This window comes from Capra hircus (genome assembly GCF_001704415.2).
Source record: "Capra hircus breed San Clemente chromosome X unlocalized genomic scaffold, ASM170441v1, whole genome shotgun sequence".
Taxonomy (NCBI): domain Eukaryota; kingdom Metazoa; phylum Chordata; class Mammalia; order Artiodactyla; family Bovidae; genus Capra; species Capra hircus.
In genome coordinates, this window is record NW_017189516.1 from 34,366,468 (window position 1) to 34,382,277 (window position 15,810).

Here is a 15,810-nt window from a genome sequence, read left to right on the forward strand (position 1 = left end):
TTATCAATGAGTTATCTGGAAAGCCCTTAATGATACCTTGTGCTGTGCTTAGTCGCTCAGTCGTGTCCAACTCTTTGTGACCCTGTGGAATGTAGCCTGCCAGGTTTCTCTGTCCATGGGGATTCTTCAGGCAAGAGTACTGGAGTGGGTTGCCATGCCCTCCTCCATACCTTACATACTCCTTAAATTATGAACGCTGTTTCTACCAACTTTAAAAGTCAAATTCTTACAATACTTGTGTCGCTTGGAAATTGTATGTATGCTTATTATATTAGTATTTGATAATTTTCAGTTTTTAAATTACTGTATGTCTAGGATTTTGGTAATTTCTTATTAACAGTATCATTTATTATTGAGAAAACAAAAATTCTTTTGTTAAAAGTTATTGGTGAATTTATGGTTCCCATATTCAGTGAGGGAGAATTTTATTTACTGTAATTTTATTAAAATGTTATATCAGAATGTAAGGAACAAAAAAAATATCAGAATATATGGCATTAATCCAGTATTAAAATATACCCTTAATGAACCAAATGACTGACTGCAGTTCTTCAGAGAAAATCAAGATCAAATATGTTAACTCTTATTCTAGTGGTAGAATTGAAAGAAAATCCCAAATTTCCTAGCATTGGTAGAATATTATAATTGTATGTTTCTCCAAAAATAAAATGTCATTGTTATTTTATGGTTTGTGTGCATGCATGCGTGCTAAGTCACTTCAGTCATGTCCTACTCTTTAGGACCCTATGGACTGTAGCCTGCCAGGCTCCTCTGTCTGTGTGATTCTCTAGGCAGAACTACTAGAGTGGGTAGCCATGCCCTCCTCCAGGGAATTTTCCTGTCCCAGGAATCAAACCTGTGGCTCCTACATTGCAGGTAGAATGTTTACCGCTGAGCCATCAGAAAAGCCAATTTTATGATTTATCTCAGGTGTAATTAAAATTGTTCCTTCTTGTGAGGAATGCATGGTTTGGTAGAGGACAAGATTTTTTGTTGGAGTCTTTTGACTCCTTCATCTCTTATGTGAATGTGGCCCTCAAACTTAGGTAATAGTCATATAAATCATGAAAATTTAAGGCCACTCACAAAATCTGTAAAATCAATATTTTATGGTAAACATACATTACTTTTAAAGATAAAATGCAATAAAAGAGAATGAGAGGAAATTTAATGCCAAATAATTCACATATACTATTTTAATGTTATAAACAATAAAACAAGTGACCAAGTTTTTCATATTGCTTACAAAAATGATCAGAATTTTATTATGAATAATCTTATATTAAATGTATTTTCAAATAAAATTTAAAATTTCAGAAAATTTTCCAAAAAATTGTATGCAGCACAGTGACCAGATTTGATCCTATTTTATCAAAATTTAACAACACTTTTAACAAAAAAGGTGACCCAGTCTAAATTTAAACATTTATTTTTTATTGAGATATGCTTGATATACAATATTATATATTCAGAAATGCAATATAGTGATTCACAATTTTTAAAGATAATGCTCCATATATAGTTATTATAAAATATTGGTTCTATTCTCTGTGCTGTAAAACATATACTTATAGCTTACTTACACATGGTAGTTTACATTTCTTAATCCCCTATCCAGTGTAGATTTAACAGAGATAGAATTAGCTCTCACACCTCTGTGTACCAGATCTGAAATTCCTCTTTGGCAGAATTCAAGTATTTCATGCTGTATAATGCTTTTTTTACATGTTGTAAAGTTTGGTTTACTAATATTTGGTTGAAGATTTTGCATTTATAACCACAGGATTTACTTTCTTTTCTTGTGGTATATTTATCTGTTTTTTATATCACCAATAATAGCTTTAGAGAAAGATTTGGGAAGTGTTCCTTTCCATTCTATTTTTGGGGAGAATTTGTGAAGGATTGGTATTAATTCTTTTAATGTTTGCTAGAATTCACAGCTGAAGCCATCTTTCTCTGAGCTTTGTTTTGTGGGAACTTTAGTTTATTACTGATTCCATCTCTTTACTTGTTATGTCTTAATCAGATTTTCTGTTTCTTCTTGAATTGGTTTGGTCGTTTGTGCCACTCTAGGAATTTGTACATTTCTTCTAAATTATCTAAGTTGTTGGCATGGAATTTTACATTGCATTCCCTTATAATCCTTGTTTTTTTCTTTTTTTTTCCTGCAAAAGCAGTTGTGATGGCCCTTCTTCCATCCCTCATTTTAGTAATTTGATTTTTCTCTGCTTTGTTCTTGATCAGTGTAGGTAAAGATTTGTTAATTTTCTTGGTATTTTCAAAGACCCTTCTAGTTTCTTTGATATTTTCTATTATTTTTCTTTATTTAAAAACATTTGTGGTATAATTGGTATGTAAAAAACTGTACATTTAAAGTATATAATTTGATGAGTTTGGATGTATACATGTACCATGATGCTACCACAACAATTAAAGCAATAAGCATACTCATCACTTCCAAAAGTTTCCTTGTATTCCTTTTTTCTTTTCTATGTTAAGAATTCTTTACATGAGAATTGCAGTCTTAACAAACGTTTTAGATAGAGCACAATACCACGTTGTTAGGTCTTCCCTGTTGGCTCAGCAGTAAAGAATCCACCTGCCAGTATAGCAGATACAGGTTTGGGAAGATCCCCTGGAGGAGGAAATGACTATCCACTCTAGTATTCTTGCCTGGAAAATCCTGTGGACAGAGTAACCTGGTGGGCTACGGTCCATAGGGTCACAAAGAGTTGGACATGACTGAAGCGACTTAGCACACAGGCATGCGTGATTAATGATGTCCACCATTTTTTCATGTGCCTTTGGCCATCTGTATGTCTTCTTTGGAAAGTGTGTATTCAGGTCTTCTGCCAGTTTTTAATCAGATTGTTTCTTTCTTTGCTACAGAGTTGTGTGAGATTGTTATATTTTGAATATTAGCTCCTAATCTGATCATTGATTTGCAAATATTTTCTCCCATTCAGAAGGTTGCCTTTTATATTTTGTTGATGATTTCCTTTGCTGTGCAGAAGCTTTATATTTTGATGTAGTCCCACTTCTTTATTTTTGCTTTTGTTGCTTTTACTTCTGGTGTCAAGACTCAAAATATCACTAAGACCTATATCAAGGAGTTTACATAAGCATGTGTTTTCTTCTAGGAGTTTTATAGTTTTAGGTCTTATGCTCTGATCTTTAATCTATTTTTGAGTCTTTTTTGTGTATGGTATTAAATAGTGGTCTAGTTTCATTCTTTTACATGTGGCTGATTTGTTTTCCCAGCACCACTTACTGAAGAAACTGTCCTTACCCTCTTGTATATTTTTGGCTCCTTTGTTGTAAATTAATTTATCATATATGTGTGGATTTATTTCTCAGCTCTCTATTCTGTTCCATTGATCTAAGTGTCTGTTTTTGCGCAAATATCATACTGTTTTAATTGCTATAGCTTGATATTATTTGAGATCGGAGAGTGTGACACTTCCAGCTATGTTCACTCATCTCATTTTTCCAGTGTTTTTTCTTTTCTTTTTTCCTCTCTTTTGGCTTATTTCATTAAACATTTGTTGATGCATTTAATTGTGTACCATATATGTATGTGATTGTTTATTTTTCTTTATTCATTTTTCTCTCTGCTCTTCAGACTGCATAATCTCTATCAGTCTTGAAGTTTGTTAATTCTTCTTTTTCGTACCAATTCAAATCTCCTGAGCCCCTCTAGTGATTTTTTAAAATCTGTTATTGTAGTTTACAAATCCAGAATTTCCATTTATGTTCTTTTTTATTAATTTCATCATCATGCTTTCCTTTACTTCTTTAGTCATAGTTTCCTTAGTTTTTAAAGACATTTACAATGGCTATTTTGAGTTGGTTTTCTGTTAAATATGATAGCTGATCACTCTATCAAGCAACTTTTCTTGCATACCTCTTTTATTGTTTCTTTGCTTGTTTCATAATTTTTATGTTGGAAACTGGACATTTTTGAAAATACATTGAATTCTGGTCTCATCTCCCACATGATTTTTAGTGTTGTTTGCTTGTTTAATTTTTTACTACCTGGCTGGCTTATTTTAAAGATGTTTACTCCCCCTTCCCCTCAAAAAAATGCCCCACATACATAGTGTGAACCTTCTAATATTGCTTCTGGGGGATACAGTCTTGACTATGCCCACAATCACTTGGATAATTATGATTTTGGTATAGCTTTCTTTGACCATGTCTTTCTGTGTCCACACTGAGCTATTAAATTTCCCTGATTTGAATTCTGTGGAAGGCATAAATTGCTCCTCAGACTAATTCAATCAAAGCCAGCTCCTTTGAAATAATAGTCCCATAGGTCAATGTTTGAGATGTATTCTGTCTCCACAAGGGCTTCTCTCACTTGTCTCTTTCCCAAGTTTTCTCCAACAAACTAGCAGGGTTCCTCCTAATTGCCTTTCACCACAACTGCACTAGTTTTAAGAACACCCTTGGGTTTTTCTTCACTTGTTTTCGAAAATGAAATCAGGTCCTTTGTGAAGAGATTAAAAGCTGTATGTCTTAAGGTCAGCTTCTCCCTCTAGGTAAAATTTCTGAGCCATGACTGTGTTGGTAGAAAGGGGGACAGTGGCAAACTTTTCTTGAAATAACACCCCGATATTAGGACCTGAATGCTAGATGGGGTGGGGGGAAGTAGTTTCAGGTCTTCCTGGTTTGCCTTTCCCAGCATAGAACCACACTTTGTAAGCTAGGGCAATGGTGATTTCACATCCATGCAGAGCTTATGGTCCATGATTGGGTACTGGGCAGAAGAAGGAAGCCTCTTGGCTCCTCTCAGCTGCATTTGCCTGAACATAGCCTCAGCAACATGTACTTGGGGCAGGATGAGAAATGTTGATGTCATACATCTCTCAGAAAGATGGTTCTCCACCTGGGAGCTAGGAAACTAATGTGTTCTCTGTCCCTAGCTGTACTAGTCTGGAGTAGAGTTTCTTTCTTAATTGGGTGGGGAAGGAGGAGGGAGTGAGTAGTCTTGGTTCAAATGCCACAGACTACATCTTCTCTTTTTTATTGATTGATTTATTATTTTTGCCTGTGCTGGGTCTTCATTGCTTTGTTGTGTGGGCTTTCTCTAGTTGCAGTGAGTGGGGGCTGCTCTCTTATTGTGGTGTGTGGGCTTCTTACTGCAGTGGCTTCTCTTGTTGCAGAGCATGGGCTCTAGGGCATGTCAGCTTCAGTAGTTGTGATGCAGGGGCTTAGCTGCCCAGCGGCATGTGGAATCTTCCTGGACAAGGGATTGAACTCATGTCCCCTGCATTAGCAGGTAGATTCTTTACCACTGGACCACTGGACTTCCTTACCATGAGGGAAGTCCTACATCTTTGCTTACTGAATTTAGTAATTACTATTAAATAGGTTTTTTTTTAATTGGCTGTATCCCGTTAAGATCATTTCCAGAGAGTTTAAATAGTTGATTTTTATATTTGAACTCATTTTTCTGGAAAGTGATCCATGGAGCTCTCATGCTTTTATGCTGAGAGCAGTGTTTAATCTAAGATCTATTTTGTCTGTTATTAGTATAGCCAATCCAGTTCTCTTTTTGTTACTGTTTACATGGTATTTTATTATTCTTCTTTTGTTCCCAATCTGGTTGTGACTTTGAACCAATGTTTGTCTTTTTTCTAGTCTATTTTTTTTTCCGTTTAGTCCATCTCTGCCTTTTGATTAGAGTGTTAATCCCATTACACTTAATATAATCTCTGATACAATACAGTTTAGTGTGCCTTTAAAAATTTCATTTTTTTTACTATATGTTTTCTAAGTTTTTTCTCTGTAGTCATCCTGAAGATTATAATTAGCATGTTAATTTAAACAGTCTAGTTCATATTGACACTAACTTAACTTTACTGTAAACTTAGAAATTTTGCTTCAATGTATCTCCTTTTCCTAGCCTCTTGTTAGTGCTATTATTGTTATACTCATTACATCTTTATAAGTTATAAGCCCATAAAATAGTTTTATATTTATTGTGTGACACTGTTTATTTAAAATCAGAAAGGACAACAAAAAGGGTACATTGCAAATAAAGTACATTTATAATTTGTTTTATAGAGTTGCCTGTGTACTTAACTGTATGTATGCTTTTTATTTCATCATGTGATTTACAGTTCATTTCTAGTGTCCTTTTACTTTAGCCTAAGGGAATTCTTGTAGTATTTTTTGTAGGATAGGTCTGTTAACAATGAATTCTTTCATTTTTTTATTTGGTAATATTTTAATTTCTCCTTAATTTCTGAAGGATAGTTTTGCTGTATATAGTATACCTTATTGATAATTGTTCAGCATGCTGTATACATCATCCCATTGCATTTTGTTCTTTAGGTTTTAAATGGGAATTTAATTCTTAATCTTATTGAGGAGCAACATAGGTGTTGAGTCAGTTGTCTTCTGCTTCTTACTGTGTCTTGGCCTCTCAGTGACTTGACTCTTATTGTCTAGTTATGGGTCACCTTGAATTTATCCTTCACAGAATATTTTGTACTTCTTAGATGTGTAAATTAATATTTTTATCAAATTTTGAAAGTTTTCCTCATTTATTTCTTCACATTTTCTGTCTGCCTCTTTTTTTTTTTTCTCTTGTCTTTTGGGATTCTGATTAGGCTTAAGTTTGGCTGTCTGATTGTGTCCCATGGTTCTCTGAGGCTCTGTTAATTTGTCTTCATCCTTTTTTCTTTCCATTGTTTAGAAGTAATCATTTTATTTGACCTATCTTCAAGTGTACTGGTTCTTTTGTCACTTCAAACCTGCAGTTGAGTCCCTCTACTGCTTTTTTTACTTCAGGTATTCTACTTTCTAAGTCCAGAATTTATAATTAGTTCTTTTGTATAGTTTCTCTGTACTGATATTCTTTACTTGGTGAGACGTAATTGTCTCTGTCACTAGAGAAGAGAATGGCAAAACAACAAACTGGGTAGAATTCTTAAAGAGATGGGAATACCAGACCACCTTACCTGACTCCTGAGAAATATGTATGCAGGTCAAGAAGCAACAGTTAGAACTGGACATGGAACAAAGGACTGGTTCCAAATTTGGAAAGGAGTACGTCAAGGCTGTATAGTCTCACCTTGTTTATTTTACTTATATGCCAGGCTAGATAAATCAGCTGCAATCAAGATTGCTGGGAGTAACATCACCAACTTCAGATATACAGATGATACCTCTCTGAGGGCAAAAAGTGAAGAGGAACTAAAGAGCCTCTTGATGAGTGCAACAATGGAAAGTCAAAAAGCTGGCTTAAAACTCAACATTAAAAAAACTAAGATCATGGCATCTAGTCCCAGAACTTCATGGAAAATAGATGGGGGAAAATTGAAAACAGTGACAGCTTTTGTTTTCTTGGGCTCCAAAATCACTGTAGAGAGTGACTGCAGCCACAAAATTAAAAGATGCTTGCTCCTTAGAAGGAACGCTATGACAAAACTAGACAGCATAGTAAAAAGCAGAGACATCACTTTGCCAACAAAGGTCTGAATAGTCAAAGTTACAGTTTTTCCAGGAGTCATGTATAGATGTGAGAGTTGGACCATAAAGAAGGCTGAGCACCGAAGGATTGATGCTTCTGAGTTGTGGTGCTGGAGAAGACTCTTGACAGTCCCTTGGACAGCAAGGAGATCAAACCAGTGCATCCTAAATGAAATCAACCCTGAATATTCATTGGAAGGTCTAATGCTGAAGCTGAAGCTCCAGAACTTTGGCCACCTGATGAGAAGAGCTGACTCATTGGAAAAGACCACGATGCTAGGAAAGATTGAGGGCAAGAGGACAAGGGGGTAACAGAAGTTGAGATGGCATCACCAACTCAGTGGATATGATTTTGAGCAAACTCCCAGAGACAGTGAAGGTGAAGGACAGGGAAGCCTGACATGTTGTAGTCTGTGGAATCACGAAGAGTTTGACATGACTTGGTGACTGAACAACAGGTCCTTGTGACTGAACAACAGGTGACTGAACTGAAGGTCCTTGACATGTTTTGGGACTCTACTGAGCTATTGCAATTTCTCCTATGGGCATCTTGTCTCCAGATCTTCCTTTTATGTTTTCTCAGGCTCTTACTTGATCCAATTGCTGTGGCAGCCTCAGGCATAATTGGTACTGATTTTTTTCAACAAACATCCTAGGAATAGTTGTTTTCCTTTGAGTCAGTTGCTTGAATTAAAGCAACACAGTGCATATTGAGTTCTTCTTGGGCGCTTTGAGACAGATTGCACGGTAACAATGATGAGGGATGGGACTTCTTTTTGAAGAGCCCCAGCCTCAGTCTATTCCTTCCTGTGGCAGCAAGCCTGAGCATTTTTTACAGCTACCTTGGTTGCAAGGCAGTTCGATTTCAAGGCTACTGCAGAGCTATGGAGAGGAGGAGGGGCGTTACAACATAAAAATTACAAGGCTGCAAACCCTACTGTTCTTACCAAGGTTTGGAAGCTTTTTGTTTGTTTTCTTTTTGCTTTGTCTTCATTACTGCATGCGTGTGTTCTCTACTTGCAGCAAGTGGAGGCTACTCTCTAGTTGCGGTGCACAGGCTGCTCATTGTGGTGGCTTCTCTTGTTGAGGAGCACAGGCTCTAGGCACACAGGCTTCAGTAGTTGAAGCATGTAGGCTCAGTAGTTGTGGCTCTCAGGCTTAGTTGTTCCCTGGAATGTGGAATCTTTGAGGACCAGGGATTGAACCTGTGTCCTTTGCATTAGCAGGTGGATTCTTAAGCACTGGAGCACCAGGGAAGTCCCTGGAAACTTTTCTTGTGTAAACACCATTCAGATTGCTGCAAGCTTTTATTTAGTTAGCTGCAATTCTGAGAAAGTTAATTTGGACAAATTTTTCCAGTGTTTTTAGTGGTTTTATATAGGTGTGAAAATGGTTATTCTAAACCATTCCCTGCCTTTGTTTTCCTAGTGGCCTGGTTTTATTATTTAAAATATGGGGGTTTTTTTTGTTTCGTTTTGTTTTGTTTTAGATTGGACTCCTGCCTCTCACAATGTGATCTCTGAGTCAGCAAAATCACCATCACCTGGGAGCTTATTAGAAAACCAGAATCTCAGGCCCACTCTAATGCAGTTGAATCGGAATCTACATTGAACAACATCTCCAGAATATTTATTTGTACATTAATATTTAAAGCAGTACTGGTATAATTCAAGAGTGATCAGAGTTTAACTCATAGAGAGGCTACTTAAAAAATATCTGAAGAGTTCAATGGAGCCCATGCCAGACTTACTAACTCAGAATTCATACAAATAGAAGCTTGGGAATCTGCATTTTGAACAAGCACTCCAGATGATAATAATGCACATTGAAATGTTAGGACCACTGATTTAGAAACTGCAGTAATCAAACAGGATCTATTTCTGTGTTAATGGCAGTTTGTATTTCATTTTTAAAGTTAATATATGTATTTTGAGGAAAGTATGTTCATTGTAATTAAGCAGGGACTTTTTAAACAGAAGCATACAGAATGCTGGTTTATCTCAAAATGGAACATGTATAGTATGTGAAAAATCTAGTATTTATTATGTTGGTTCAGTCTTTTTTATTTGTGTGTCAAATACTATTATGCCTGTGATTAATTTTTAGCCAGAACAAATTATTACCAAAATAAATTGCCCAATGATTCACCATGGATTTATAGAAATATAAAGAAATGTTATAAATGTTTTCTGCCTCATAATTTTATGAAATTTAAATGAGAATTTAGTGCATAACTTTAAATATAAATTGCTCTCTGGAGAGGATTTATTCCTACATTTGCTTAACTGTAAATTTATATAAGCAATTCTTCCAGTTCAATACATAACTTTCATCATTCATAGTTTACATTTTTTTACAGTTAATTTTGTCTTATTTAAAACTTTTTAGTATTTAATATTTATAAAATCCTTTATAACCCTTATATGAAGGCATCAGAAATAACAAGTTAAACCCAAAAGACAAAAACTGATACCAACATTCAAACATTAAGATATATAAATGTATTGCACTTTAGTTTGTGTATGCGTGTTCATGAATGTGTGTGTATTTTTAGACTAAAATATTTGATTGATTTTATTACTGATCTATTTTCCACTATCAAGCTAATATTGTAAGATCTTAATAACTGTTATATAATAAAGAAGATTTCTGTTAACAAATTAAGTTTAAATAAATCTGTTCTTAACAATATTGTACAGATTCAGTTCAACTCTGCAAGAGGAATTAGGCATTTCTGACATGACTATTCATGAAATCTTTACCCTACCACTAGGGTATCATTTCCACACTATTCTCCACTACATTGTGGGCAACCTAAGGCTTCAGTTAGTTCAGTCACTCAGTCGTGTCTGACTCTTTGTGACCCCATGGACTGTAGCACGCCAGGTCTCCCTGTCCATCACCAGCTCCCAGAGCCTACTCAAACTCATGTCTATTGCATTCGTGATGCCATCCAACCATCTCATCCTCTGTCATCCCCTTCTCCTCCTGCCTTCAATCTTTCCCAGCATCAGGGTCTTTTCAGTTGAGTCAGTTCTTCACATCAGGTGGCCAAAGTATTGGAGTTTCAGCTTCAGCATCAGTCCTTCCAATGAATATTCAGGACTGATTTCCCTTAGGATGGACTGGTTGGATCTCCTTGCAGTCCAAAGGACTCTCAAGAGTCTTCTCCAACACCACAGTTCAAAAGCATCAATTCTTCTGCTCTTAGCTTTCTTTATAGTCCAACTCTCACATGCATACATGACTACTGGAAAAACCATAGCCTGGACTAAACCGACCTTTGTTGGCAAAGTAATGTCTCTGCTTTCTAATATGCTGTCTAGGTTGGTCATAGGTTTTCTTCCAAGGAGCAAGAGTCTTTTAATTTCATGGCTGCAGTCACCATCTACAGCGATTTTGGAGCCCCCAAAGATAAAGTCTCTCACTGTTTCCATTGTTTCCCCATCTATTTAACCTAGGCTTGGAAGATAGCATATTCATGTTTGTACTTTCCAGTACTTAGACCTACACCTAACATGTAATTGGGTCTCCATAACTGTTTCTTGAAAGAATGACCTTTTTTATATAGGAAAGACTGAATTTCTGTTTGATTCCAGATGATGGCATAATTATCAATGCATCAATTTTACTAGGTACCCAAATTTCATGTCCACTCCTGAGAGAAATATTTCTCTCTTCTAGACATAAGATTTTTGTTTGTGTTTAGTCACTAAGTTGTGTTCAACTCTTTTGTGACCATGGACTGTAGCCCACCTGGCTACTCTGTCCAAGGGATTTCCCAGGGAAGAATACCAGAGTGGGTTGCCATTCCCTACTTCAGGGCATTTTCCTGACCTGGCATCAAATCTGCATCTCCTGCATTGGCAGGCAGATTCTTTACCACTAAGCCATCTGGGAAGTCCAGATTCAGTTCAGTTCAGTTCAGTCGCTCAGTCGTGTCTGACTCTTTGCGACCCCATGAATCGCAGCACACCAGGCCTCCCTGTCCATCACCATCTCCCAGAGTTCACTCAGACTCACATCCATTGAGTCTGTGATGCCATCCAGCCATCTCATCGAAGTCCAGATTAGAAATTATTAAATGTGTATAACTCTGACAGTGTATTAAGGTCAATGTATAATTTCCTCTTTCTTTTTGGAATATAATTTGGTTGGTCATTTTTGCTCTACGTTTCCTTGTTATGAGAATTCAGTGTTGACTTTACATATAAAAATATCATTTTTTTACCTGTTTCCATTCAACATCTTTTATTTCTAACATGTTTTGAGTTACTAAATGAGAGCACATGGACTGTTTGAACTGTAATTTATTCTGATTCTAATTATATTTTATGATAAATGAAAATGATTTAAAGGAAGAATATTTTGTGGTCATCTGAGTTTTGTTACAGTAGAATTAAAAATAATCCTTTTTTCATGTATTTTAGTGTCATTCTGGTGGAATCCTCAACATTTATCTCTTTGCCATCCCAATTAACTGAATATGAAGAATCTGTTGACTTCTTGAACCACCGGTAAATTTCTGTATATGCTCTTGATTATCTCAGGAAAAAATTTGAGAAATTAGCATTCAAGTAAATTTGTTACATAATTATGCAGTAGTTTTCATTTATTTGAAATATTTATATTATATTATATATAGTATTTATATTATTCACACTGTTATTCTCTATATGTATTACTAGGTTTATGAACGTGAAAATTGAATACATATGCACTTTATTAAATGCAATGGATCCCCATTATTCATGGTACTTATGGTATATAAAATTGCCACAAACAGTTAGTGAGCATTGCATCATTCCTCTGAGGAGAAATCTCTATAACCATATATATTGTAATTATAAATCTTAAAAACAACCCAACCTGGCAGATTCTACTTTCTTTATTTTACAAGGAGAAAATAAAGTTCAGAAGTGTTAAATGACTTGCCTGAGGCAGTCCCACTGACAGGTGCCAGAGAGGGTTTTAAACCCTGTCCTCCCACCTCAGAGCTAGAGCAGCTTGCACTTCTGTACTGCCCCCCGAATGTCTCCATCCTCTGCTCATCTAAGGTGGAGAGCAGAAACAAAAAAGCCCAGTGTCACCTTGTTTGACCTCAGCTGGGAACTTGTGTGATCAGCTGCTGGAATTTTCCAGCACTCTGCACATGCCCACCAACAGTTGGAAAAGTACCAAGGGTATTGACTTTGGGATTCCTAATCGGTTTTAGTGAGAAGATGAATTTGCAAATTTGGGACTGGTGGATCGTGAAGATTGACTGTATTTAAGCTTCTTTGATTCATGTTATAAAGTCTGCATTTAGTTTATAAAGGAACTTTGACTTCTCAGTAGAGAAGCAGACATTTTTTAAAGTTAGATTGCCTTATATGTCTCATTGGCTTTAAACTATAGAATAACTATTTAAAGTGAAGTAGAATAAAACAATGTTATAAAGGTTGAAGAAAGCCAGGGAGAAAAAAAAGTAGGTTTTTATTATAGAAGTGCATTTGTATGTTGATCTTTACTATGGTGTTGTTAGTTTATTTTATACCATTGTCTCTGTGTAGTGCTTGGCAGCATCAGTGTCATCCTTTTAGATGCAAAAACATTCCCAGTGGCAAGGATTTGGCAATGTTGATATCATAGGAATTCCAGTGTTAAAGTCATCAGAATCATTAAAATGATTGTACAGATCTTACTAAGATTAAAATGAATAGTTTCTTTTCCAAAGTGAATTCTATTACTGCCAATCATTTTGGAAGATCATAAATATTACATTTATTATAAGATATTTGATTTTTTTCCATTGATTTATATTCTGTGAGAAAAATAGATAAGTAGAAAACATTTTTGTTTGACAATTGTTTCATTGGATGCTAATTTCATGCTTAACTAAGGCATTCAAAGTCTTCCTTTATCATTTTGCTTTGTTGTTTTAGTTGCTCAGTTGTATACAACTCTTTGTGACCCCATGTACTGTAGCCTGCCAGACTTCTCTGTTTATGGGATTTCCCAGGCAAGAACATTGGAATGGGTTGTCATTTCCTTCTCCAGGGGACATTTTGCTTTAGTGAACAATAAAATATGAATTAATCCATTGATCTCTAAGGCAGCACTATAAATATCGTAGGAATAGATTATTGTCGGCATCTATGTTAATTTCTTTGTACATGGAATGCTACTTTTAAATGCTTAAAAAAACTTCAGTAAACAATTTTCCTGAAATTTTTTTCGATCCCTTGTTTCTTGATCAAGAAGTTGCTTTGTGGTCACAGATTTTGCCTGAATGGCTTTGAAACAGTTTCTTCATGTTAATTGTGAATAATATCAGTTCTGTTCATTTCAGTCACTCAGTCATGTCCAACTCTTTGTGACCCCATGGATTGCAGCACTCCAGGCTTCCCTATACATCACCAGCTCCCAGAGCTTGCTCAAACTCATGTCTGTAGAGTTGATGATGCCATCCAACCATCTCATCCTCTGTCGTCCCCTTCTCCTCTTGCCTTCAATCTTTCCCAGCATCACGGTCTTTGCAAATGAGTCATTTCTTTGCATCAGTGGCCAAACTATTGAAGCTTCAGCTTCAGCATCAGTCCTTCCAATGAATACTCAGGACAGATTTCCTTTATGATGGACTGGTTTGATCCCCTTGCAGTTCAAAGGAGTTTCAAGAGTCTTCTCCAACGCCACAGTTCGAAAGCATCAATTCTTTGGCACTCAGCTTTCTTTATGGTCCAACTCTCACATCCATACATGACTACTGGAAAAACCGCTTTGGCTAGATGGACCTTTGTTGCAAAGTAATGTCTCTGCTTTTTAATATGCTGTCTAGGTTGATTATAACTTTTCCTCCGAGGAGCAAGTGTCTTTTAATTTCATCACTGCAGTCACCATCTGCAGTGATTTTGGAGCCCAAGATACTAAAGTATCTCACTGTTTCCATTGTTTCCCCATCTATTTGCCATGAAGTGATGGGACCAGATGCCATGATCTTCATTTTTTGAAGTATCTATAGCATTCTAATTAAACTGTAGCCAATTCTCAAAGAAATGCTATAGATATCTGTGAGCAGAAGTAACTCAAAGTTAGATCCTTTTAATGAAGAGAAAAAGTGAGTCCACCTTCATAATTTGAAACACAGTTTGGAAATTCTGTATCCAAATTTTACCATGATTTTTTTTTTCTGTATCCATAATAAGTTTATTTTTTTAATTTATTTATTATTTTTTTTAACTTTTTAAATTTTAAAATCTTTAATTCTTACATGCGTTCCCAAACATGAACCCCCCTCCCACCTCCCTCCCCACAACATCTCTCTGGGTCATCCCCATGCACCAGCCCCAAGCATGCTGCACCCTACGTCAGACATGGACTGGCGATTCAATTCTTACATACCATGATTTTTTCATACAATGTTCTGAAATGGTTTTAGTTAGACCTAACATTCCAGAATTATTGAAGCTATCGATTCTCAAGCTACAGGTAAAGATATCTTTTTTATGTTATGCTTCTCAAATCAAAAGCAAAATTGAACAAGTATGAAAGCATTTATAAGTTAATTTTGAAAAGGAAGGAAACTTTGGAAATACTCATCCAAAACAATTCCCAGCTCAGCCTGAAGTATCACTTAAGAAGTGTGTCTACCACAGTCTCAAACTTTATTGATCATTGTTTCCCATATAGGCTCTTCCATTTGTTTTTATAACACTCTACTGTCTTAATTCATCTTCCAAATCTTCCTGTGAGAAAAGAAACATAAAGATGCAGTGACATTGAGCACTGGGTCAGGGAAAGCATAGTCAGGCTTCGGCATATTAGCTCTCAAAGAAGAAATTCGAGCTGCTAGTTTAAAGGACTGCATATTTACTCCTGTGTATCTCTGTAAAGACTGTCTCCCAAACCAAAAGCAAGGACGAGACTTACAAAGGCTAAAGTCACACAGTTTCTCAAGGAAAAGGGCTGGTCTTTGGCATGTCATTTCAGCACTGATATGGACAACTGAGCTCCTAATTCATACATTGAGTAGTGATCAAATCATCTCAAGTTCACCAAAGAGGCTGCTTTTCTGACAATTCAGAACAGATTTATTAGAAGCATTGCTGTAGCTCCTTCTGGGGTCCTGATAGCTTGTTCTGTGGCCTGGTCTCTGGGTCTTATCATCCAATTAGCTTATGGGGATTTTTAAATACACTTTTATTGTTTAACTCTTATGTTGTATATGTTATATACATTAAGAGAACAAACAAAGTATTTTAAAATCTCCATAAGCTAACTAGATTTTTTTTCTTGAAGCTCCTTACAAATATCCTTGTTTTTCCTCTTTTAGTGCACACACTGCATTTCCCC

General features: G+C 35.9%; 1 protein-coding gene across 1 annotated transcript in view; it reads left to right on the forward strand.

Moving 5' to 3' along the window:
* The window catches only part of CFAP47 (cilia and flagella associated protein 47), a 388,870-nt gene that overhangs the window by 240,238 nt on the left and 132,822 nt on the right, over window positions 1-15,810 (forward strand). The window contains exon 22 of the mRNA XM_018043692.1: window positions 11,910-11,996. Coding sequence (XP_017899181.1) covers window positions 11,910-11,996 — 87 coding nt within the window. The remainder of the gene's footprint in view (window positions 1-11,909; window positions 11,997-15,810) is intronic.